This window comes from Chionomys nivalis, chromosome 11, assembly GCF_950005125.1.
Source record: "Chionomys nivalis chromosome 11, mChiNiv1.1, whole genome shotgun sequence".
Classification (NCBI taxonomy): domain Eukaryota; kingdom Metazoa; phylum Chordata; class Mammalia; order Rodentia; family Cricetidae; genus Chionomys; species Chionomys nivalis.
This window is the reverse complement of record NC_080096.1, coordinates 58,906,808-58,931,131: the sequence shown is the minus strand read 5'-3', so window position 1 is coordinate 58,931,131 and position 24,324 is coordinate 58,906,808. Positions and strand designations below refer to the sequence as shown.

General features: G+C 40.6%; 1 protein-coding gene across 1 annotated transcript in view; it reads left to right on the top strand.

Annotated features, from left to right (window-relative positions):
- Adamtsl1 (ADAMTS like 1) overlaps positions 1–24,324 on the top strand; it is a 376,638-nt gene that overhangs the window by 149,165 nt on the left and 203,149 nt on the right. The window contains exons 7-9 of the mRNA XM_057784262.1: positions 2,173–2,330; positions 15,299–15,410; positions 19,452–19,590. Of these exons, the coding sequence (XP_057640245.1) occupies positions 2,173–2,330; positions 15,299–15,410; positions 19,452–19,590 (409 nt within the window). The remainder of the gene's footprint in view (positions 1–2,172; positions 2,331–15,298; positions 15,411–19,451; positions 19,591–24,324) is intronic.

The following is a 24,324-nucleotide window of genomic DNA, read 5'->3' as shown; positions in this document are numbered from 1 at the left end:
GCCAGTTTAAGTAGCAGGGATTATTTTCTGGCAATTAGACTACAAAGATGATTATAATCAGATAAACAAGAGGAAGATAGACCAGTGCCTATAAAAGTTAACATATCCTACTAATTATTCTGAAAAATAAACACATTTAATCAAAGAGGTGAAGTTTGAAAGATTGTGTGAAGTCAGGAGTAAGCGAGGTACCATTTAGGCAAAACAAGAAAACAGAGATAAGTCATCCTTATATGGACCCAAGTTCTTTTCTAATCCTGAGCAGCCCCGTAAAGTCCAAGGTTCACTTGTCAAAAGATAATATATGTGTGCACTTTTTACCATCCAAATGATTTGTTTATCCCCTTGAGGAGAGGACACAGCTAGCTGCTCTTATAACAACCATACTCCAAAATGGGATTTTTGTGAGCAGTGATGGAGACTGAAATAAAATAGCCAGGCTGAGATCATCGCCACATGGGAAAATGACTTGATGTTGCCGAAGAAATATATTTATAAATATGATAGTCTCCTGCATTTCCCAGTTTTATGATTACCGAGGAGCTGAAGAATTGGGGGTCAAGGAAGATGTCTCAGTTTGTAAGGTGCTTGCTGTGCAAGGATGAGGGTCTGAGTTCAGATCCCCCACCCCTTATGTAAGAAGCCAGATAATAAAGCAGTACGTGTCTGCAATCATAGCACTGGACGCACAGATGAGCTGGTTCCCCAGAGCTTATTAGCCTGCCAATATCACCCAATAAATGAGCCCCAGGTCCAATGAGAGACCCTGTCTCAAGAAATTAAGATGCAAAGTGATTAAGGAAGACACCCAACATCAACAGTGTCCTCTACACACACACACACACAATGCATACACAAAGATGCAGAAAAGCCAAAGAATTGGCTTTATTTTCTTGAACTGTCCTAAACAATGACTAGGCAAGCTACAAATGATACTCATGAATGATGAAATGCAATATGAGATCTACTTTTCCCCAGTGAGCATGCTGCTTACACTAGATAGGTAGGCAGTACCAAGTGGTCAGTCCTGAATTCTCTCTCTCTCTCTCTCTCTCTCTCTCTCTCTCTCTCTCTCTCTCTCTCTCCCTCCCTCTCCCTCTCCCTCTCTCTCTCTTTCTCTCTCTCTCTCTCTCTCACACACGCACACATACACACACGGAACATTATACAGACTGGGCAGGTTGTAAAATTATAGATGGAATAACAAAGAAATAGAGGCTGTGAACTCAAGGGCAAGGGGTGGAACATAAGAAAGTCTGGAGGGGAGAAAGGAAAGGGGAGAGATTATATAATTGTATTTTAATTTCAAAAGATATTACAATCAATAATCACAATTCTATTTGCAATTATATATGCATATATACATATACATATATATATATATAATCACAACTGCTATCATCTTCAGCACGCTCTAATTTCCTACAATAAAAGATGCCTCATAGACTGTGTCATTGAACAATATAAGACTTGAATGCTCTAGGATCCATTTCTTTCTGCTTAGGCATTTATCAAATATCACAGACATGAATAAAACCAATTATCAAAAGTGGCTGTCAAAAGAGAGGGGACTCAATGGATAGCACCTGCCCTTAAGCCTCTATTGTCTTGTTCAGTTGAGCAACAACACGTGTGCAGTAAGCAACAGAAAGTATAAAGGGATGCAGGCTAGCACATGATCAGAAAGTCACTCAGATGCCTAGGCAAAGCATGCATGCACCTGGACCTACGTTGATAAGCAGAAAGAACACTGGGGGCGGGTATTGCTGGGTTGAAGGCAGTCAGGACAGACATCGGTTAGATATGTACGAGACGTGGGTTAGCCAAAGGAATCGGGTTACAATAAAGTGGGATGCTCAGATGAGGTATTGGAAAGTCAAAGGGTATTTTGACAGGGAGCCATGGATTTTTGGATAGTGAGTTTTAAAATAATCTCATTTGCAACATAATCTTCTATATGACATAGCCATGCTTAAATATCTTATTTATATTATAATTTCAATAGTGTTGGCTATCGAAAGAATAATGCTCCTCTCTTAAGTAGTATAAGTTTTAACTCCACAAAACGTGCTTGCATGTAGTATAAGTTTTAACTCCACAAAACGTGCTTGCATGTGTTCTACGGAAGCCCAGGCATGCCCGCCTGTCCTCTTCTTGCATTTGATTATATAGACCTGGAAACCAAGACGCTCCAGGGGACCAAAGGTGAGAACAGGCTGAGCTCTACAGGCACTTTCCTTGTGGACAATTCTACAGTGGACTTCCAGAAACTTCCAGACAAAGAGATACTAAGGATGGCTGGGCCCCTGACAGCAGATTTCATCATCAAGGTAAGCCTGTTTGTTATTTTAATAACAAGCCACACCCAAACACATGGCACTTATAATCTCTGAAAGAGATTATAGATGATGATGATAGATAGATAGATAGATAGATAGATAGATAGATAGATAGATGATAGATAGATAGATAGATAGATAGATAGATAGATAGATAGATATAGGTGATTTTATTTGTGTGTATGTAGTATGTATAATACCATTTGTTACCTAGGAAATGTTCGATTCAAGAGTTTTTTTAGCTACATCTTGGGCTTCATAAGAACATTGGATGTTTTCAAGGAATATCTTAAACTATATTATTAATTAAATGACTTCATATACATAGCCAATATATCTATCATTAGTTGGAGAATATAAATCATTTCTAAATAATAAGGATACACTGTTGACTAATATAATATATCCCCAGTAAGAGAGAAATGCAAACTGATAACCTGTAGATCTAACCAACTACTCATGCTTCCAATGGCAAATTCTGTTTTCCCTGGTGCTGGCAAGAAGATTGACTGGCCTCTTTCTATCAGAGCTGTCCTGTTCTTCAAGGTAATAGGAAACACATTGCTGGAAGCAACAGGACATTCTATTGGAAAAAATGCACACACTGGGAGAACACTTGGGAATCACAATAAAATAAAACATTTTTTTTCTTTAGTAGGTCAGGAGGACCTGAAGGGTTTCAGCTGTAAAGCTGTAAAACTTGTAATGTGTCCAAGACTCCATAAATTTTTTCATCATGAGACCTGGAGCCAGAGGACATTTGATTTAAACAAGGATTTGGTGACCCCATGGCAGCTGGAAGTAAGAATGCGTAGAGGAAAATGTGATAGGCAGTAAGGTTGTGTAGAAGAAGGGTTCCAGAACACTGTCCTCTCTCTGCATCTGTGTGGTAGCTCTTTAATCCGGGCCAGATGCTGGCCACATGAATATGAACGAGAAGCTACAAACTTAGAGATAACTTACAGTAGTCCATCTAGTAAAAACTAAGTTATATATTAATTCTCCAAAACCCATAAAGTACAGTTGAATAGACCATTTGTAGAATAGGCACTTCCCTGGTGGCTGTGCAACAGTTATTATGGGGGCTGAAAGGATAGAATGAGTACCAGTAATACCATCTTTGAATAGTTTGTAGCATCATCTAACACTTCCCATTCAATTGGTTATTGTATGTCCATCACCCCTTGGATACTCTACAAGCACAGTGAGGCCAAGTATATTCAAGAGTGAACTCAAGTAGGCTCAGAACCCCACAGTGTCGTAGTCTTTTGTTAATCATCTCTATCTTTTTAAATGCTTTTATTAATTACATTTAGTTACCATTCAAAACAATGAGTTTCCTTTCTACAAGTGACATTTGGCTTGCTCGTACTTTCTGACCACTGTTCTTCCCCAAGTTCCCCCTTCACCTTTGATAGTTCACTTCCTCCACCCATATCATCCTGCTTGTGCTTACATGACATAACACATGTGTGACTATGTATATATGTATCTATTTAAAGCTAGAGTCTATATACACATGTTTTGTTTTTCTCAAGCCCCTTCCATAGATAGGAATTGTATTGCCTATCCAAGCAAATCAGCAGCCTTTGAGTCACTTGGTTTCTTTCCTTTACAGGATAAACTTGATCTTGTTTCCATACTGTTCTCCAGACTGGTCCTTCTCCATCCTGGCGGCCTTTGTTTTAGTTTAGACCTTGGCACTCCCTTGACTAAGCTAATGCTGTGGGTACAGAATTTTTTTCCAGCTCAGATCCATTATCTATTTGGCTTCAGAATCTGCTTTCTAGGACCATTTGTCTCCTTTTCAGAATCCTTCATAACCCTTCTCCTTAGAGGTTAAAATGCAAATTCACAACACAGCACCTATTATTTTGGCAACCAGGATTCTTGGTGTCTTCCCACCCTCACTTTTAACTTGGCTCCCTGCTCAGGCTAAGAGACTGGCAAGTCCCCCACACCATCAGATCTCAGGGTCTTGAAGAAATATTATTGTCTGGAAAATTCTTCTCTTTTTCTCTGGCATCATCTTCAAAAATATCTTTTTGTCCTATAACTTTTCTTTCTTCATCAAATTTGTTTATGTCTCCTGACTTATATTCTTCTGATGTATTTTGTAGGGGCTGCTTTGTATTCATCTTCCTATGTCAATAAGAGCAAACCACGAACCATGAGTAAAAGCTAAGAGAATAAGGAATTTCCCCCTCTCATACAGCAATGCTTTAACAATAGCAGGTGGTGACACACCCATTTTATCGACCATGAATCTCGCCTTCAGGATAGACTCACCAGAGGTTATGCCCATGGTATCCTTGGACAAGAAATCACATTTCTTTTCCTCCAGGCCAAAAGCTTTTTGCCATTTTCTGTGTTCTTTCTAAGAGTCTATTTTTCCCCTAAGCTTTTATTGGAAAACATCTGGAATTAAATGAATGTAAAGTTATTCTAAATTAGATTATGTAAAATATTTAACGTATTCATACAAATTTGAAAATAAGCCAGGTAATTTAAGAAATTTAAAAAAATGTAAAGAAAATCATGCTTTCACAAGTGATTCATAATGAAATAAATGTCTGTGTTTCTTTAATAAAGGACCTAAAGGTAAAGATTATCATTTTATAATTTGTCAAATGTAGCTGTTAAAGTTCACCTCAGCTTACACAGGTTGACTCCATTTTTATCTTCTGTGAATGACGGACACGAGACAGCAGACATCTCTTCCGGGTCCCCACCTCATGTCCTTTGCTTACATACCCAGCAAATGGAGATTGTCACATCATACACACATCGTGGTACTTCTATTTTTACAACCTTCTGAGGAAATCTTTTCTGGTTGGTTGAACCAGTTCACACTTCCACACTCAGCAGGCAGCCTCCCTTCTCTCTGCCTTTTTGCCAGCTTTGGCTTTCGCAGGTCTTTAGCAGTCATCTCAGTCAGTATAAAATGACAGGTGACTGTCATGATTGGTGCTGCTGGGTGTTGAAAGCCTGGTGGCCCTTTCCGTGTCCTCTGTGAAGAAGTGCCTTTTAGATCCTTTGCCCATTTAACCAAGTCATATATATATATCTGTTCGGTTGTGTTTCTGATATATTTTGGATATTAACTGTTGTGAGGAATGGCGGGTCACTTCCACCACCTGGCTAGCTTTACCCGAAATAATTACACACAAACTGTATTCTTTTAAACACTGCCTGGCCCATTAGTTTCAGCCTCTTATTGGCTAATTCTCATATCTTGTTTTAACCCATTTCTAATAATCTGTGTAGCATCACGAGGTGGCTTACCAGGAAAGATCTTAACCTGCGTCTGTGTCGGGTGGGAGAATCATGGCGACTGCCTGACTCCGCTTCTTTCTCTCAGCATTCTGTTCTGTCTACTCCACCTACCTAATTTCTCCCCTATCAGGCCAAGCAGCTTTCTTTATTAATTAACCAATGAAAGCATCAAATAGACAGATGACCCTCCTCCATCAATTAACGACTTACTTATAGTTTTATATTAACTACTTACTTATGCAGATTTTCTCCCATTCTCTGGGTTGTTCTCTTTCTTCTGTTGATTGTTTCCTTGGCTGTGTACAAAACTTTTAGTCTAATATAATATCATCTTTTTATTTTGCTTTTGTTGCCCTTTCTTTTGAGGTTATACAGCCCCCAAAGTCATTCTTAAGACCAACAAATATCATCAGGCTATTACCAGTTTCTTCTAGCATGTTTATAGTTTTAGGATCTACATTGATTTTTGTGTAGGAAAGAGTATGAGCTGATTTTTGTATGATTCCTGTATGATTAGGGATATTGACTATACATGTCTGGGTTAATTTGTGGGCTTTCTATTCTGTTCCACTGGTTTTTCTTTCTGTGTTCATACCAGTGCAATGCTGTTTTGATCACTGTACCACTGTAGCAGACTTTGAGATCAGATTGTGTGATGCTCCTAACTTTGTTGTTTGGAATTCAAGATGGCTTTGTCTGCTCAAGTTTTCTGTTCTATATGAATTTTTGAATCATCTTCTATTTCTATGAAAGATGGCTTTGGAATTTTGATAAAGATGCATTGAATTTATAGGTCATTTTGAATGATGTAGACTCGTAGACATTTTAACATTATTCCTCCAATATATAGGCATGGTATATTTTTCCCATTCATTTGTGTCTCAGTCAATTTCTTATCACAATATTTTACATTTTTTAGGAAATAGACCTTTTACTTCCTTAGTTACATTTACTCATCTTTCTCTCTAAAGGAGTATGTCTTCCAAAAACTTTAAACTCCAAACACTGCTTATAAAAGCAAATTTGGCAATGCTAAAGCACTATGATGGGTAAGCATTCTAGAATTTACTATGTCCCCCTGCTTACTGACTGTGTGACCTCTTGGCTTACTTGCTTTATCTGCTTGAGCCTATTACTCCTTCATAAAATGGTAAGAGGATAGGACCTCTCCCAATGGTGCCCCCATGGGGTATTAAGTGAGATAATGTGTATAAAAGTAGATAGAATTAAATTACTTCCTTCCTGTCTTTTTGAAATGCTTTAACTGCCAGTCAACAAATCACAATGCACGCTCTACACAATAGCAGAAAGTTTCTTCTTTAAAAATGGTCACAGGCTGACCAGTTTACAACTGGTGTCCCAGCAACGACTTGGCAGGTGTGGCCTATAAAATAAATAGATGTGAGAGTGGACTGTCCATGACATCTGCCAATATGTGAATCACTGGGGGTCACCAGTTCGGCTGTAAACCCTTCCTCCTGTGCCATAGGTTTCTGCCCTGAAGCTGCAGATTTGGCAAATGGTACTCACCCTCCCTGAAAGAGTCCACCCTTCCTCAGAAGCTCTGATTTTTCTCTAATTCTGAAAGTACTTACCTTGTGTTGGGATGTGGTTTGGGTTTGCCTGTTTGAAGAGTTTAGGCAATGATCCAGATTAGATGAAAAGAAACCCAACGAGCCCTGAGCTCTGAATGTCAAGGGAGCGCTCAGCCAGAGAGGAAAGGCTAGGCACATGCACACCTGAACACACGCACTGGCCAGCGGAGGAGGTCGGGTTTACAAAAATGTGGATTGTTGGAGGTAGGGAACCCGGCAAGAAGACTAGTATTGTCCCAGATGCTGCCAATGTGACAGTTTGGTATGAATTTCAGAAAATTAACAAGCATTGATTACATGCCTTTTCATGTATACAGTGATTTGAAGTGTATGTACACTGGGAAGGGTTTCATGTAGCTGTATGTGAGTTAGTTAACAAATGCATCACGTCACAAAGTTGAGGAGCAATGACAGCATCACAAAAAATGGCCAGTTGTAATACTCTACAAGAAGAATACAAAGTTTGTGATTCCCACTTGGAGTCAATCAGTGTTAGGCAGACACAACCCCTTCCTATTTTTCCCCAGAAAACATTGAGTATAATTATGTACATAATCAAGTACCTCAAAGGTGTTTTTATTCTGTGAGGTATTTCAAGGCAAAGACTAGAAATAAATAAGCGCAAAATATGAGTTCTTTTATCCAGTAAGGAACACTCATATCTCAGCATCCTTCATTTAGAAAATGCTTGGAAAGAGGTATAAGTGGGGCAATGCCATGGTGGGCACACCTTTAATCCAGTCACCTAGGAGGCAGAGACAGGAGGATCTCTGTGAGTTTGAGGCCAGCCTGATCTACAAAGCAATTTCCAGGACAGCCAGGGTGATTACACAGAGAAATCTTGTCTCAAAAAAAAAGGGGGGGAAGGAGGGAGAGAGAAAGGGAGGGGAGAAAGAGGAAAAGGAAGGAAGGAAAGAAAGAGAGAAAGAAAGAAAGGAAGGAAGGAGGGAGGGAGGGAGGGAGGGAGGGAGGGAGGGAGGGAAAGAAAGAAAGAAAGAAAGAAAGAAAGAAAGAAAGAAAGAAAGAAAGAAAGAAAGAAAGAAAGAAAGAAAGAAGAAAGATTTGAACCATTTTATTTCTCGGTGCATGACCTCTATTGTTCCTAGAAAGGCATCTCTGCCGGAAGTCATGGCAGCATTAGCTAGAGCCATAGCCCATGCCACTCTGAGCTAGGGCCAGTGGGCCGAACGGTGGACTTTCATACTGAAGCTCACAATTTCAGAGTGCTTGAAAATTCTTTAAGGTGCATAAAGGCAAAGTTGAAAGCTACAAGTGTTTTAAGATTTAATCTTAGAATTTCCAAATGTTAAAATCATCAGGTATTTCTGAGAGTGGGAAGACTGAGTCCATGTTTCCTTCCACTGATAACTAGCACTTCTTTTTTTCTTAATACAATTTATTTCTTTTACATCCCAACCGCAGTTTCCCTCCCTCCTCTCCTCTCACTCACTCTGCCTCCCCATCCACTCCTCATCTGTTTCTGTTCCTTCTTCCCTCTCTTCATCGGGATTTCCTAACTTTGGCCTAGTGTTTGGCTTGTGGGTCTCTGCGTCTGTTTCTACCATTTATGGGATGAAGGCTCTCTGGGCCTCAGGCTAGACCAGACGTTGGTTGGCCACTCCCACAATCGCTGCACCACTCTTACCCCAGTGCATCCCGTAGGCAATAGAGACTATAGGTCAAAGGTTGTGTGGCTGGCAGGTGTCACAATCCCTCCACTGAAAGTCTTGCCTGGTCATAGAAGATGGCCAGTTCAAGCTGGGTATCCACCGTAGTTAGGAGTCTTATCTGGGTTCATCCTCATTGATTCAAAAACCTGTACTCCACAAAACTGTAAAAATCTAAAAGAAATGGACAAATTTCTTGATAGACAGCACATACCAAAATTAAATCAAGACAGACAACTTAAATAGACTCATAACCCCTAATTAAAAGTCTCTGAGCCAAAAAAAGCCCAAGGTCAGATGGTTTCAGCACATAATTCAACCAGAGGAAGAGCTAATACCAATACTCCTCAAATTATTCCACAAAATAGAAGCAGAAAAAAAATGTCAAGTTCTTTTTATAAAGCCACAGTGACCTTGATAACCAAACCACACAAAGTCTCAAAAGAAATAGAATTACAGATCAATTTCCTTCATTAACATTATGCAAAAATGCTCAATTAAATACTCACAAACTGAATCCAAGGACACACCAAAAAGATCATCCATCATGTTTAAGTAGGCTTCATCCCAGAGATACAGGGATGGTTCAACATACTAAAATCAGTCAATGTAATACACCACATAAACAAACTAAAAGAAGAAGACTACATGACCATCTCATTAGATGCTGAAAAAGCCTTCATGATAAAAAGTCTTGGAGATATCATAGATACAAGAGACATACTTAAACATAATAAAAAGCAATATAAAGCAAGCCAATAGTGTACTTCAAATTAAATGAAGAGATACTCAAAGCAATTGTGCTAAAATCAGGAACAAAATGAGACTGTTCATTCTCTCTGTATCTTCAATAGAGTGCTTGAGGTTCTAGCAAGAGCAATAAGACAACAAAAGGAGAACAAGGGGATAAAATTAGATCATCTTACCAAAAGCAACCTATAAATTCAGCACAGTTCCCATCAAAATTCCAACATGATTCTTATGTGACTATCACTTCTTACAAGCCTTTTCTGCATACTACCCTGCCTATAGAAATAGTTTTTTATTTGTTATATTATGTGTGTTTGTACATGCTCACATGTGCCATAGTACATGTGTAGAGGTCAAAGACAACTTTTTTCCTTCCTTCCTTCCTTCCTTCCTTCCTTCCTTCCTTCCTTCCTTCCTTCCTTTCTTTCTTTCTTTCTTTATTCATTTTTTGAGGTAGGGTTTCTGTGTAACAGCCATGGCCGTCCTGGAACTCATTCTGTAGACCAGACTGGCCTCTAACTCACAGAGATCCGCCTTCCTCTGCCTTCTGAGTATTGGGATTAAAGGCATGTGCCACCACTGCCTGGTTCAAAGGCAACTTTCAAAAGTCAGTTTTGCCCTTCTAGCTTGCTTTCCATGGATCAAACTCAGATTGTCAGATTTGTTCAACAAGGGTTTTAATGGTCTTAGCCATCTTGCCAGCACAAAGAGGTAGCCTTTGAAAAAGGGTAGAGAGTGGTCTTAGGCAGAGATTGCTTTTTAATGCTCTGTTTCATTTCATGAGACATATCATTTGGTGAAGAGCTAAGTGATGTCTTTAAAATAATTGTCAAATATATTGAAAATATGAGTGATCCTAAGACTTTATCACAAACAATAGCTTACTCAACAAGACCATGATTCATCTATCTATCTATCTATCTATCTATCTATCTATCTATCTATCTATCTAGATACATATATATGTATGCATATATATATTGTATATATGTGTGTGTATATACATATATGTATATATGTGTGTGTGTGTGTGTGTGTCATTTGTTCACCTATACATCAATTTATTCAGCTACTGTTTGGTCACCTACTTTATGTCAAACACTGGAGATGATGACAAAGAAAGAGTGATGATCAAGAGGAGAATGAGGTGACAGATTATGGAGAGGGGCAATGAAGGAATAATGATGCCCACTTAATTCCCAGACACCTGGTACTGTAAAGATTGGGATACCTGTCATTGAAATCTCAAACAAGAGTATTTAAAACATTTTTTCTCACACATTGAGGAAGTAGTATTCTGCCAATTGCCAAAAATAGCCCTTTCAGATACAAGACCAAGACAGTTAAGAAGCAGGTACCTGGGTTTTATTCCCTTTTCTCCTTGTTCTAGGAAGTAGGCTGACTTATTCCCACAATCCCTATGCCGTCCCAAATCACAAGGGAGACAGACTGCCCCAAGAGCACTGCCACCCAGTCAGCTCCCACGCTGGGTGGTCACTCACCCAAGGCTCCTTTTGTGCATCCAGAGTAGTAGCTTCACTGCAGCATAGTGGGTGAGGGGATCCCTGCCTGCCTATCTGTCTGTCTCTCTGTGGCAGAGGCTCTGGCATCATTTGGGCGGAGTGGGGATGGTACTTAACAGGATAACATAGGGAAGCTAACAGGTCACCCTTTTCTCAAGAGAAAGGGAATGGGTGCTTTCAGGCTATCCGGGGACCACTGTGAACGGATGCTGTCTTTGTGTGCTTATGGTGTCTCCTTATTTCCTTGAGCTGGACACAGACTCAGAGGTCCAACAGTTCCTCTCCCCATGCGCACTTGTGCCTCCATCCAACTCCATTTTAAGATGCTGTCAACTATGAGCCTTCCCATTCGTTTTCAGTGTGGGAAGTCCTTAAGCTGAATTATAGAATGCCTGAAATGTTGAATTAGAGGAAGAAGACCTTGGTCCGGAACATTCTTTATTCTTATTAGCATAAGGAGGTCAAAATTACATATGCCAGATGTGTTCGGCTCCCTGCACTAACATTCTAAGGTGTCAAACTGAAGCTTTGCAAATACTCTTGAGGACCGGCACGTGATGTCTGAGGAGTCAGGGTTTGGGAAACTGCAGAGCTAATGATAACAAGGCCTGAGAGATCCAGAATGAAGAAAACCAGAACAAAGAGCTACGGCTGGCCCATCTCCATGAGCAACCGCTAGACCACCTAAGACACACATCACCTCAGCCTTATCTTTATTTTAGACACTTGTCTCTACTTTAAAATGAAAATTGAAAGAAACATTATAAAAAGGAATGCGAGTATGGAAAAGGGTGAATGCACATTTCACTATGGCAACACTGTGGAGATGGGTGGTACCCTAGAAAGAATAGCAGCTTTAGAGATGCATAGACCCAACTTCAGATGCTATTTTGCTTAATCTTAGCTGTGCAGCCTTGAACAAATCAATGAATCTCTCTGAGCTTCATTCTTCTTCTCATTGTAACTTAAATGAGGAAAATCACACAGTCACGAGATGAAATTTAATATAAATAAAAAAATATTTCAGCCCTGATAGGAATGTGGTAAGTGCTGGCCTTCACTGTCATTGTTAAACAAACACACAATGAAGAAACCATGACTTATGCAGAAAGGAAAACCAGAAATGTTTCACATATGGACAAAACCAAACAAGGTTATGAAGCAAGTGATCGTCATTCTCCTGATTAATTTAACCCATTTGAAAAGGCTCCATTTCATTTTTGAGCTGTTCAAATATAAATTCTCAGCCTCAGACCCTACCCTCATTCTTTCACGTCTCCAAGGAACTCACCCCGGACAACACTCTACTGCAGCCACTACTTCCCCTTCCTTCTGCCAACCATCCTTCCAGACAGCAAAACATTCCATTTCTGTCAGCCATTCCCTCCTCACAGGCTCTGGAGGATCTTATCGGCAGCTTCTATGTTGCCTGTAAAGGGACCTGCTCCATCTTTTCTGTCCTTTTAAAAGACCTGACTGCAACTAGACACCATGTAGATATTCCAGGACAAAGCCTCCTCTTTTTAACCATAACTAGTTATGATCTCACTATTGTGTATCCAGGTCTCCATTGCCAATATTCTCAAAAAGACTCGAACAAAACAGGTGGCAGATGGGGTGCCAATTGTCCTGGGTCCTCTAGCCTGCCACAGCTGCAGCTAAGGGCAGGAGAGTGAGAGAGAGCCTTATGGGATGATGCTGTCAGAGCAGCAAGCACCCGTATGATTCCAGTGGGTTAGAGTTGATAGAAACACATCATATACTTTATATAATATATTGGGGGGAGAATAAGACAGAAAAGAGTTCTCAAAGTTTTTTCTCCCGATTTCTCAGAGGTACTGGGTTCAAGTGACAGGCCTCATTTAATAGCTTCTGGATGATAATCACATCTCTGAAGAAAGTGAGGGGATGTCAGAGTTCGAACAATCAAACAAAAGCTTAGCAAATAATGAGATGAATGTTGGATCCCTAATCCAGCCATTGGGTACCGTGTCTGATAAATGAGACTGCAGAGGACTGGTGCGCATATACAGGCAACGCACTCCTCTAGGTAGGGAAAGGCCCTACAGCTTCAGCTACTTTGTTTTTTTTTAGAAGATGGGTTTATCAGTGTTTATTCCAATAGGAAAGGGTCTTAAAGGTCCACTGATCAGAGTCTCAGTGTCAGATGAGATGGACTGTATGCTCCTGCCCTCTCTGTCCGTGTCCTCTTGGCCTCTCCCAGACTTTCTGAAGGAACAGTCCCCTCTTCTCATCTAAACTCTAAAGTCAGTCTGGAGTTTGGCACTTACAGATTTTCTTACCCCTTCTTATCCACTGTTCCTACTTTTCCTGTATTCTCGGTGTTTATGCTACTTACCAAGATGAGCAATAGGGAGGTAGGATCAACTTTAAAATAGTCTGAAAGCCAGTTCCATCAGTTTACCCTAAAAATGGCAGGGGGAGTGAAATTGGGACATTAGAGAAAGTTAAGAACACTTAACAGCTTAGGCTGTGATTCAACGGGATGCTGATGCTTCTCTATTCATTATTACAATATACATTACACTATATAGCTGGAGTAAGAAGTAATTCTGCCTTTATTCCTGGAACCTCTCTTAATATAACAAATAGTCCAAGCCTGGCCCGGCAGTGTAAATATTGATCATCACATCAGTCAATCCTCATGAAAGTCATTGTTCGTGTTAGGTACTTTTTCTTCTCCTGTAGTTTAAGTATGTTTGCTCAACCTTGTAATTTTAGGAACCATTAAAAATTAACTGTCTCATATTCCCTCTTTTAAAAACAAGTTTTAATTTCCAAAAGAACCAGTTTTATTTGAAAGTAGTTGCTTTTATAACTCCGTATCTTGACATTTGGTATTCTGGAATATCTACATAAGAATTGCCTAAATCTCTGGGCTTGGTCCCAAGAATTTGCACTTAACTTCCAACTGGTGACTTAGCACATTCACATACATGAATCATTACACTGACAGGAAGACCCATGTATGTCCCTAAATGGGAAAAACATCTTAATTCTTATTTTTTTTCCTTCTCAACTACAGATAATATCTGTTATTTTCTGCAGTGTATGGCATTTATGATCTCCTTAAAATAAATTGTCTATTTCTGATTTAGTTTTGTTTTTGAGATAGAGTCTCTCTACATAGCCTTGACTGTTTCAGGAACTCAATATGTAGACCAAATTGATCGTGAACTCACAGAGATTCTGTTGTGATCTTTTGATCACAAATAAATCTTATGATCTAACAAATAAAGCTTGCCTGAGGATCAGAGCACAGAGCTAGCCACATTAGTTAGCCATAGAGGTCAGGCAGTGGTGGTACACACCTTTAATCCCAGCACTTGAGAGACAGAGGCAGACAGATCAGATCTCTGTTAGTTTAAGGCCACCTTGGCAACACAAAATTGATCCATTCTAAAAGAGAAACAGAGCCCATACAAAGGTGATCCCAGCACTTGGGATCACACACCTTTAATCCCAGCACTAGGGAGGTGGAGACAGGAAGGGGTATGGCTGAGCAGAGAGAGGGATATAAGGCAAGAGGAGACAGGGGCTTAGGCTGTCAGTCTGAGGATGCAGTCTGAGAAAGCAGCATGAAGACAAGATGGCCCCTTTTGTCTGAGCATTGGTAGAGCTAAGAACTGTCTAGTGGCTGGCTGCTTCTCTGATCATCAGCATTAAACCCTATATCTGACTTTGGGCTTTTATTATTAAAAACAATTAGAATTCATGTTATAAAGATCCTCTTTCCTCTGCATCATGAGTGCTGGGATTGAAAGTATACATGGCCATCCTGACTGTGTTATTTCTGAAACTATGTTTAGAAATCCACATAATTCTATAGTCTGTATCAAGGAAGATAAAAATAAAGGCAGGAAGGGAACTGTGGTGGAGTTGCAAATGGGGATCTCACCATACTTCTAAGTTATCAGCTTTGTAGAGGTAAAGATGATAAGAATATCCTGAGAAACATTCTCTGATACATAACGGGGTGCGTGACGGTGCCTTCCCACTTGAGGCCCATTCAGACCCTCACATAGCCAAGACCTCCATACAGTGTGCATTCTCCACCAAGGTTACCAGGGACCAGAAGCCATCCCCACTCCCAGCATACTCCCAACTTTCCTGTCTTATTCCTGCAGATCCATGACTCGGGGCCTGCAGATAGCACGGTCCAGTTCATCTTCTACCAGCCTATCATCCATCGATGGAGGGAAACGGACTTCTTCCCGTGCTCAGCAACCTGTGGAGGAGGTAAAAGTGCCTGCTCATCCTAGCTAGCCCAGGCCTCTATGAGGAAAAAGCTGGATGTTCTAAGAGTGGAGGAGTAACTTCAGCATGGAAGAATCCCTTCTTCTGAATGGAGCCAATTCCTGAAGCCGCCTCTTGGGTGGCCCAGGAAGCTTTTTCTTTGTGGAAGCTCCTAGAAGACATCTCGTTCCTTAGCATCATGGAAAGCCAGGACTAGTAATAGCATATCTGTTAGAGGCTTAACCCTGTGGTACTTGCTGTCACCTATGCATAGACTTGCCTGGTGGGCGTGATGTCACTTCTCAGGAAGCAAGTGACGATGTTTGTCAAACTTGCTCCCTTAGAGAAAGTTTATTAGCAGAAAGAAAATACAATCACTGTTGACTTAAACTCAGTTCATTTTTGCCTGCACCCATCACCACACACTGAAAGACATGCAATCACTCCATAAATTCCTGTCCCCACCTGTCACATCCATGTTACACACAGCATCTTGTGTTACTAGAAAAGACTTTTTCCCATTTTCTGTCTTTCATAATTATAGTAGATATGTCATAATTTCTTAAAACTATTTTTTAATAATTTATTCATTTCCCTGTAGGAGCCTACTTGGTTCTTTTAAATGTCAAACTATTATAATGTAATAAACAACACAATGCCTTTTTATTGTTCATAATCCAGAAGTATGGTTACTAGAGAAAGGAGTTTAAATTTTTGTTTTTTTGCTTTTCTTTCTGCATGTGGCTGAATGTATTACAAAATCTTTCCAGAAAATTAAGTGTGTGAATATTTTAGGTTATCAACATTTGTGGGTTATCTTTTGTTTTCTATTTTAATAAGTCTAGAATTAAATACAAATTCCTTTGAAAATTGGCACATCAGGAAAACTTTTTTCTCTAGTTGCATGGATACTGACTTTAAATAGTTCATCCACACTAGAATTATTCACAATAGGTAAAATCATAGTACCTCAAAACTGGGGCCAATGATTATCCAGAAGTTTCTTAAAATAGAATATATAATGCAATTCACCAATAGCTGTGTTATTTCTATCTGTATACTATGAACAAAATACTAGACATGGTTCTAAATGCAGTATTGTATTTTGTCATAATTAGGGTTTCTATTGCTGTGATGAGCACCATGACCAAAAAACAACTTGAAGAGGGAAGGGTTTATTTGGTTTACACCTCTACATCTCTCAACAAAAGAAGTCAGGGTGAGAACTCAAGGCAGGAGCCTGAAGGCAGGAACTGAAGCAATAATCATGACGAAGCATTGCCTACTAGCTTGTTCCCTGTGGCTTGCTCAGCCTGCTTTCTAGTACCACGGAGGACTACCTGTGCAGGCTGGCCCCACCCACAGCGCACTGGCCCTCCCATAGCCACCATTAACCAAGAAAGCACCCCACAGGATTGCCTACAGGCAAATCTTAGGGGGTCATTTTCTCAGATGAAGATCCTTCTTCTCAACTGACCCTCACGTCATATGTCAAGTTGACGAAAAACCTAATGAGCACAGATTTTAACTTAAAAATGATGAGTCAAACTACTAAGAAGTAGGTTTGCATTTCCATGTAGTTGATCCAGCTGACCTGAAAAGAACATTGCTGCCTTTAAAAACAAACTGCTGGACTGAGGAGGTGGCTCAGCAGTTAAAGAGCTTACCATGAAAGTAAAAAAACCAGAGTTCAGATGCCCAGAATCTAGTAAACACTGGCAAGCTGTGACTACCTGCCTGTAATTGCAGCCTCAAAAGGGAGAGAGGGACTTGGAAAAAGAAAACAGAAAAGCTACCAATTACGTGAACATTCCATGAGAATAAATTTCTATACATCTATGAGTGAATCATACAGAAAACAGACTTAAAGAAAAGGCATCGAACGAAATTTTTTTTCTTCTTAAATGTAAACCATACCCTTCATAAAGAGGCAATTCAATTGTATTCACCCTGTATCATTTTCATACAAAATCTCTGTGACAGCATAATTTCAGTGACCTTGACAGTGGCTTACTATTAAATAAAGTAATTAGTGTTACATTCTTCTGTTTCCAGCCACATTGGGTCTCATTTTACTCACATGAAAAAATAGCGCTATCCATGGCTTTCCAGCGTCAGGCCTCTGTTCATACGAAATCTGATTGGGAAGCCCAGGAAAAAGCCAAAGTTCCCTGTGGGGTGTGGGGGGATGCAGTGTCTTCTTGTCTCTCCGTGGAGCAGCCTGTTCCCGTGTTCTGAGAAGAGAGCTGTGGGTTCCCATGGGCGTTCCTGCTCTCAGATTCATGAGGCTGGCCCCTTGGGCAGGTGTAAAGAATGCTCACATCCTTGGAACCCCTCAGAGGAAATGTCACCAGACCATGCTGGTCCTCTGTTTTCATTCCGCGTCCTTACTCAGTGGCGTGGACGAACTTTGATGCAGTGAGTTTAGGTTGAAGACAATGATTTCAAAAACCCGCGCCTTCAGCCTAATAATTTTTTATTTCTTCTTACGTCTTACCACCTGATAAATTCTGTCCTTGAGTAGACACTATTCTCTGGAAAACTCCAAAGTGTTCAGCTTATAAAATTAGCTCCTTTGGAGGATGAAAAGTCAAAGTTTGTTGACTACTCTGAGATGCCATGCTGCTTAGCTTTCTCATAAAGCACAGCCTCAGATGGGCGTGGGTCCTGCCCACTGTTCCTGCTGCTCTTAGGCTTTTCATCTTCCCAGTAGAATTTTTTAAAGGTCTTTTTTAAGGTCTTTAATGAACAATTAACTTTTGTGGGTGGTCTGAGAACATAGCCTCAAGCCAGGAAATCTGGCTTCAAAAGCCTTCTTCAACTTCCTAAAACCTTTGCCAGTCCCTCAATGATTTCGATCTTGTTTCCAAATACATATTTAGTAATAACTCATCTACCTGCCAGGAAGAAAAGTCGGGGTTAGGGAGGGGTCTGGAGTAGAAGGATTACCAACTTTTAAAATTCCTCATGCTTATTTATTTTCGCTGCAAGAGTCTAAGTCTTGATCACTGCTTTCCATAACGAAACAGGTGAGAAAGCTCCAACACATAAATAAAATTAAATATTACTCGGCAGCTTTTTGGAAAGAGATATATCAAAATTGTGGGAAAGGAAGCCTATAAAATATGAGGCAGACACTTGATTTGAGGAGAAACGAAAAAGTCTTTGGAGAAAGTGAAAGGTAGCAAGAAAGAAGGCTAAGGAGGGCTTTTCATTTTGAATTTGATTTTCATTTTTTGTTGTGTTTGATTTTGTCGTTTTAATTCTGTGAGGAAATCTGATTCATGATTGCTGTTTTGGGATCTTTAAAGCTTATTTATTCAGCTCAACTCATGCAGGCTGAATTTAGACAGCCTGCTACATACCAAATCAGGTGGGACCTGATTCATAAATCCCTGTTGTTCAAAAAGGGCACATTGAGGTTTATTTTTATTTATTCACTTATTGCTTGCTTTCTTAAGGAATTGTGAGGTTTTTTTCTTCCTGGAGGCTACAGAGGATGCAATTTAGCATACTTGCATATCACGCTTAGTTAATAAAATTACTAATGATTTTTTTCTGTTATATTTTTATATCATATAAAATAAACAACTTCTTACCTCATGATTTTATAATCTATGTTCTTGTATAACTCAAGCCCTTTAATATAGTTTAATTGCTAAAATGCATGGATTAGTTGAGAAAATATAGACTTTGAGGACTCCAACACTAATAAATCTTCCAATTATAGATTTGTTTTTACTTGAAAATGACTTAGGCAAAGGGAATAATTCCTATTAATGGGAGATAGTAAAAAAAAAATCATACAGAAGTATATTGTGAGCCGGGCGATGGTGGCGCATGCCTTTAATCCCAGCACTCGGGAGGCAGAGGCAGGCGGATCTCTGTGAGTTCGAGACCAGCCTGGTCTACAGAGCTAGTTCTAGGACAGGCTCCAAAGCCACAGAGAAACCCTGTCTCGAAAAACCAAAAAAAAAAAAAAAAAAAAAAAGTATATTGTGCTGGCATGTGCCTCAAGCGCCCTGGTTGGTTTGATGCTTACAGGTTACCAGCTGACGTCAGCTGAGTGCTATGATCTCCGGAGCAGCCGTGTGGTTGCCGACCAGTACTGCCACTACTACCCAGAGAACATCAAGCCGAAACCCAAGCTTCAGGAATGTAACTTGGATCCTTGTCCAGCAAGGTCAGTTCAGTTTACCAGTTCATTTATCAGAAATATAAAGCAGGTTTCCAAGTAGCTTCTTAGGTGAAAGCGAATATTTAACTTGAAAATAAATGATGGGTTCCTGTCAAGTATCTCCCCACCCCGGCACCCGCCCCCAGCTGTCTGTTAGTGGTACCCATGCTCCTTGCTACCTCGAGAACTGTGGACTTTATTTCTGTAAAGTGCTCTTCAAAGTCAATTCTTCTCTTTCTCTCCTTGACAAAGTCTGTCTGGTGCACATCTTGGTCTCTTGGTCAGGGTAATGGCATAGTGTATCTTCCAGCTCTTCCCTGTCCCTGGTCAGGGATGTGGTCACAGATGGCTGCATCTCAGGACTCTAGCCGACCCATTCTAGCATAGTCAATTCACACAATTAATTAGGGTCAGAACCAGCCTCAAAATTCTTTTGCTGCCTTTCAACAAACTCAGCCTTTGCTAAGTAGAAGTCAGGGCTTATTTCCAAGTCAGGTTTGCTTGAGGATCTGTTTAATTGGCAGGTCTAAAGATTGAAATCTTTAACACCTTCACACACTAGTGTTTGTTTTGGAAAAACCATAATTGGCCCCCCGAATCATTTGCAAGATCGGGAATCAGCCGGACTAATGAAGCGTCTTGACGATGAGTGATGGTGGATGTTCAGGCGGAGAATCTGCTCATGCGCACTGCCTTTGCTTAGCTCTTCATACCCTGGCAAGGGATCCTTCGGAGTTGTAGCTTACTCATCCCCAACCTACTGACAGCATCTACGACAACTCTCCTCCACAAAAGCAAACATCAGTCACAAAGGCCAAATGCCAAAACACCCTTTCTTACACATGATTTCTATGTTACATTTTAAATCCTACTTTGCGGATTATATAATCATGAAAGAAACTTCTGAACAGCTAGGCTGTTGCGCGGGCAATGTAGGAGGAGAGCATTCTATCTGCACCTTGTAGCGATGAAACTTGGGTTTTTTTTCTTCTGTTGTTGACATTTTAAAGTATTGTGCTGTGTTCTTTCTACCTTATGTCAAGAAGTATAAATTAAATGTGCGACTTGAATTTGCCATTATTAATTAACTTTTAGGAACCATAGTACATACATCATAAAAGTAAGCTCCCTAAAGGGTCAGAAAAAACAGATAGCTTATAGTTTTCAGTTTTAGTTTAACTTAGCTTTGTGTATGTCAGAATGTGGGATATCAAAAGTTAGATGTGATATAAAACAAAATAAGGTGTTAAATTTTTGCTTGGCTTTGCTTTAGAAATATCAAGTACTTGAAATCCTTTTAACTATGATAGTTATAACAAACTCATTTGAACCCTATTTTAAAATTATCCTATTTATACATTTTTATTCATGCCTATATCAGGAAGAAAACATATTTATCCCAATTCAGAGGAGTAAACACTGTCAGCAAGACACTGAAAGTCTTCCATACACACATCTGTGAAATTTTATGTCTATTTCCAGGAGAAATAGGTCCATTTCCCCCACAGTTTTAATTTCAGCAAAGAAATAGCCACCAGAGAGGGTTTTGAAATGAAGCTTTGTTGCTAACTAGCTGAAGAAAATGTTTGTAATGGGAAGAATTTAGCCTTTGTCTCTGGTCTCTGATTTTTACCCACTCTTCTCTGTGGGAGTGACATTTTTGGCCCATTTCTTATTATCCAAAGGCAAGGGGGAAAAACACTACATTGAAAGAAGGCTGCATGTTCAGCCTATACCCTGTGTTATTTTAAAAGATCTAATACAGCACACACAAATGTTGGGACAGGTGGCTATTAGAAGGGAAGAAAAAAGAAAAGAAAAAGAAGTTAGAAGCTAATATCAGAAAACGGGTTTTTGATCAAAGATATAATTAGACAAAGCTGTAAAAATTAAGACTTAGAAGTAGGAGAGACTGGAGGGGAGCTGCTTGGGGCGGGCAGGGGTCTACAGTTTAGCTTAAGGTGCTCGGGGCTTCCTATGGAGTTCATGGAGCTGTTTTGTGTGTAGCTCTTCTGAATTCCAAGGGAAACCAGAAAGGAGAAGGCCCAGCACCAACAGGAGAGACTTTCTAAGATGGGTCTCTCTCCCATTGGACAATGGAGCCAAGACATTGAGCATCTACTTTCTAACGACTACAGATTTAATGATGCCATAGTACAGTCAAACGGGGTCCAAGGACATTAAAGCAACACCTTTGTGTCCAAAATTAGAAGTCCTCAAAATGAAGAGAAGGGCATTCTTAGTAGAAAACTCACACATTTTAGTTCCTTTGTTGGTATATAAAATATTATTATGTGTAGTCACTGAGATCACTAGCCTATTTTTCCTGTAATCCTGGGGTTTGGAGCTTATACTAACTAGATGCAAGATCCTATTCAAATAATTAGTTCAAATCTTGCTCGCTTTCAAGATAGAGATGTGTCGCAAAGCCCAAAAAATGACACTAACTAGGGGCCGGAGAGATGGCTCAGGTAGCTGACAGGGCTTACTACATGAGCATGAGTGTGAATCCCCTGCATCCAAACCCAAAGCTGAGTGTGGCCACACCTCCCTAGAACCCCAGAGCTAGCAGGGTGGAGACAAGCACATCCCTGGGGCTTGCTGGCCACCAGCCTAGACCCAGATTCAGTGAGAGACTCTGCCTTGAAGGACTGAGGTGCAGAGTGATGGCGTAGGACATCTAGTGTGGTCCTTTGACCTCCCCTCTATCACAGCTCCTGAGCATACACACGGACCACACACGGTATTTAGTAATGACATAAAATAATTGTCAGACGTTCAAGCCTCGGTTATTTCCTTAGGAATGCCCGCTCCTTACCATTCATCCAGCTGCAGGAGTTCCCTCCGCTTCCCTTGTGTGCCTCCCCATCTTCATTTCTGCTCCTCCTCATGCTCCGTCTTCTTATACTCTTCATAACCTCACATCAGTCAGCTGCCATGGTTACCGGTGATGCTGAGCAGACAGTGAACATCTGGCCCTATTCTGTTCAAAGGACTTTTTTAAATGCTGTTATCACTTTCTCTGCTTCTAAAGGTTAATTTTAAAATGTGGATAAGCTTAAAGGGCTAAAATGAAAACAATAAAACTCATTAATGCTCCCCAGTGCCCAAGATAAGCATTGTGAATATATTTGCTTTTCTTTTCTTCCTTGTCAATTGCTCATAACACAGATGGGGTTCTGTGAACTCAAGGACTCCTCCGCCTTTGTTTCCTCTCCTAAAAGTAAGCCTCAGCACCCATGCCCCGAGGCAACCTGGTGTGCTGCTGAGGCAGGGACTCCTGACCACTGCCCTGTCTGCCCGATGGCAGAACTCAGCTGGCTGCGCAGCTGTTCCTCCCAGCAGGGTTTTGTTGATCTCCGCTCATGCCACTGAGGCAGGCACTTTTATGAAGTGATAGAATACTTAGTTTCCTAGCCAAAAGCGGACCCCAAAAAGGAGCCAACACTTAAGACGAAGGAAAGGGGGAAAGAAGTATAAAGATTTAATGGCTCTTTGCTAAAATTAGTACAGTTTTTCTTTGGCAACTCTGAGCCATGATGTCACGGGGTAATCACGTGTTCTTACACAGTCTGCTGTAGGTGCCTTGATAGTCCAACTTGAGCATTCATAGAAATGCAGAGGTACCACCCCTGCCTACCAGAGAGCTACTGGATGCTTAGGTCTCTGTTCTGGGCTTCTAACGCTTTATTATGAAGGGTCTCCCAGGTCATAGACGTTTGGGATCTAATCACATGACAAACCTATCATGCGTCTGCCATGCCGTAATTGTCACTTCTCCCTTACACCAAGGGAAGTTGTGTTGAAATTTGTCCAGCAGTTTGTCTCTTAGGTAGAAGGTCACATCTATTACAGGGCTAGAAAGCCTCAAATTATTTGCTTATGGTAAAGGGTCAAGTTAAAAAGAGTTCAACTTTCCCATCTAACAGGCACTACTGTTCTCAGAGCAGCTTGAAATATAGAGCATGCAACCTTTGGCTGTTGCAAACCTCATGCAAGGTGCGATGTAAAGAGCAAAGAATCTCCTCCCAGATTGACTTGGCACAGACCTTGGGTGGAATAGAGGAACAATATCCAGCAGATATCCCAAACTTGAATGCCCCGAGTGGCCGTTCTGGGGAGTCAAGTGGTATTTGGGGTTAGTCAGTTGGTGTGTGGATTTTGCTTTTATTTTTCCAGCTCTATTTTAATTCGGCAATAAAGTACATAAATTATCACTGACTGGAGACCACATTGTGAAAAATGGATCTCAGATTTGAGCCCTAATGTAACTGTAAAGAAATACTCCACACCTGAAGAGATGGTGCATGCGACCTCTACTCTGCACCTGGAGAGATGGCGTGTGTGACCTCCTGGGTGACCACAGCAGCAGCCGAGGGGGAAGAATGAGAGATTTACAGTGGCACAGCCTGGCTTGAGACTGCGGATCCGCCGCCTACCAGTTGAGCAGCTTTTGGCAAATGGCAACTTCTCACTAAGCCTTAGATTTTCATCCTGGGAAGTACAATTGCAACAGTCCTTTACCTGATAGAGTCGCCCTGAGGAATAAATGCTACCATACATTTAAAGAGCTTGGGGGGACCTAACACACAATAGGCACTCCATAGGTATTAGTTACTACAGCTATGACTGAGTCCATGGCTGTGCTGACCGTATTGGTGTTGCCTACAGAAGCTGCTCTCCAGACATTGGGTTTCTTTTTAGGGTTTTTGTTTTTGTTTTTTAATCCATAAAAGGGAA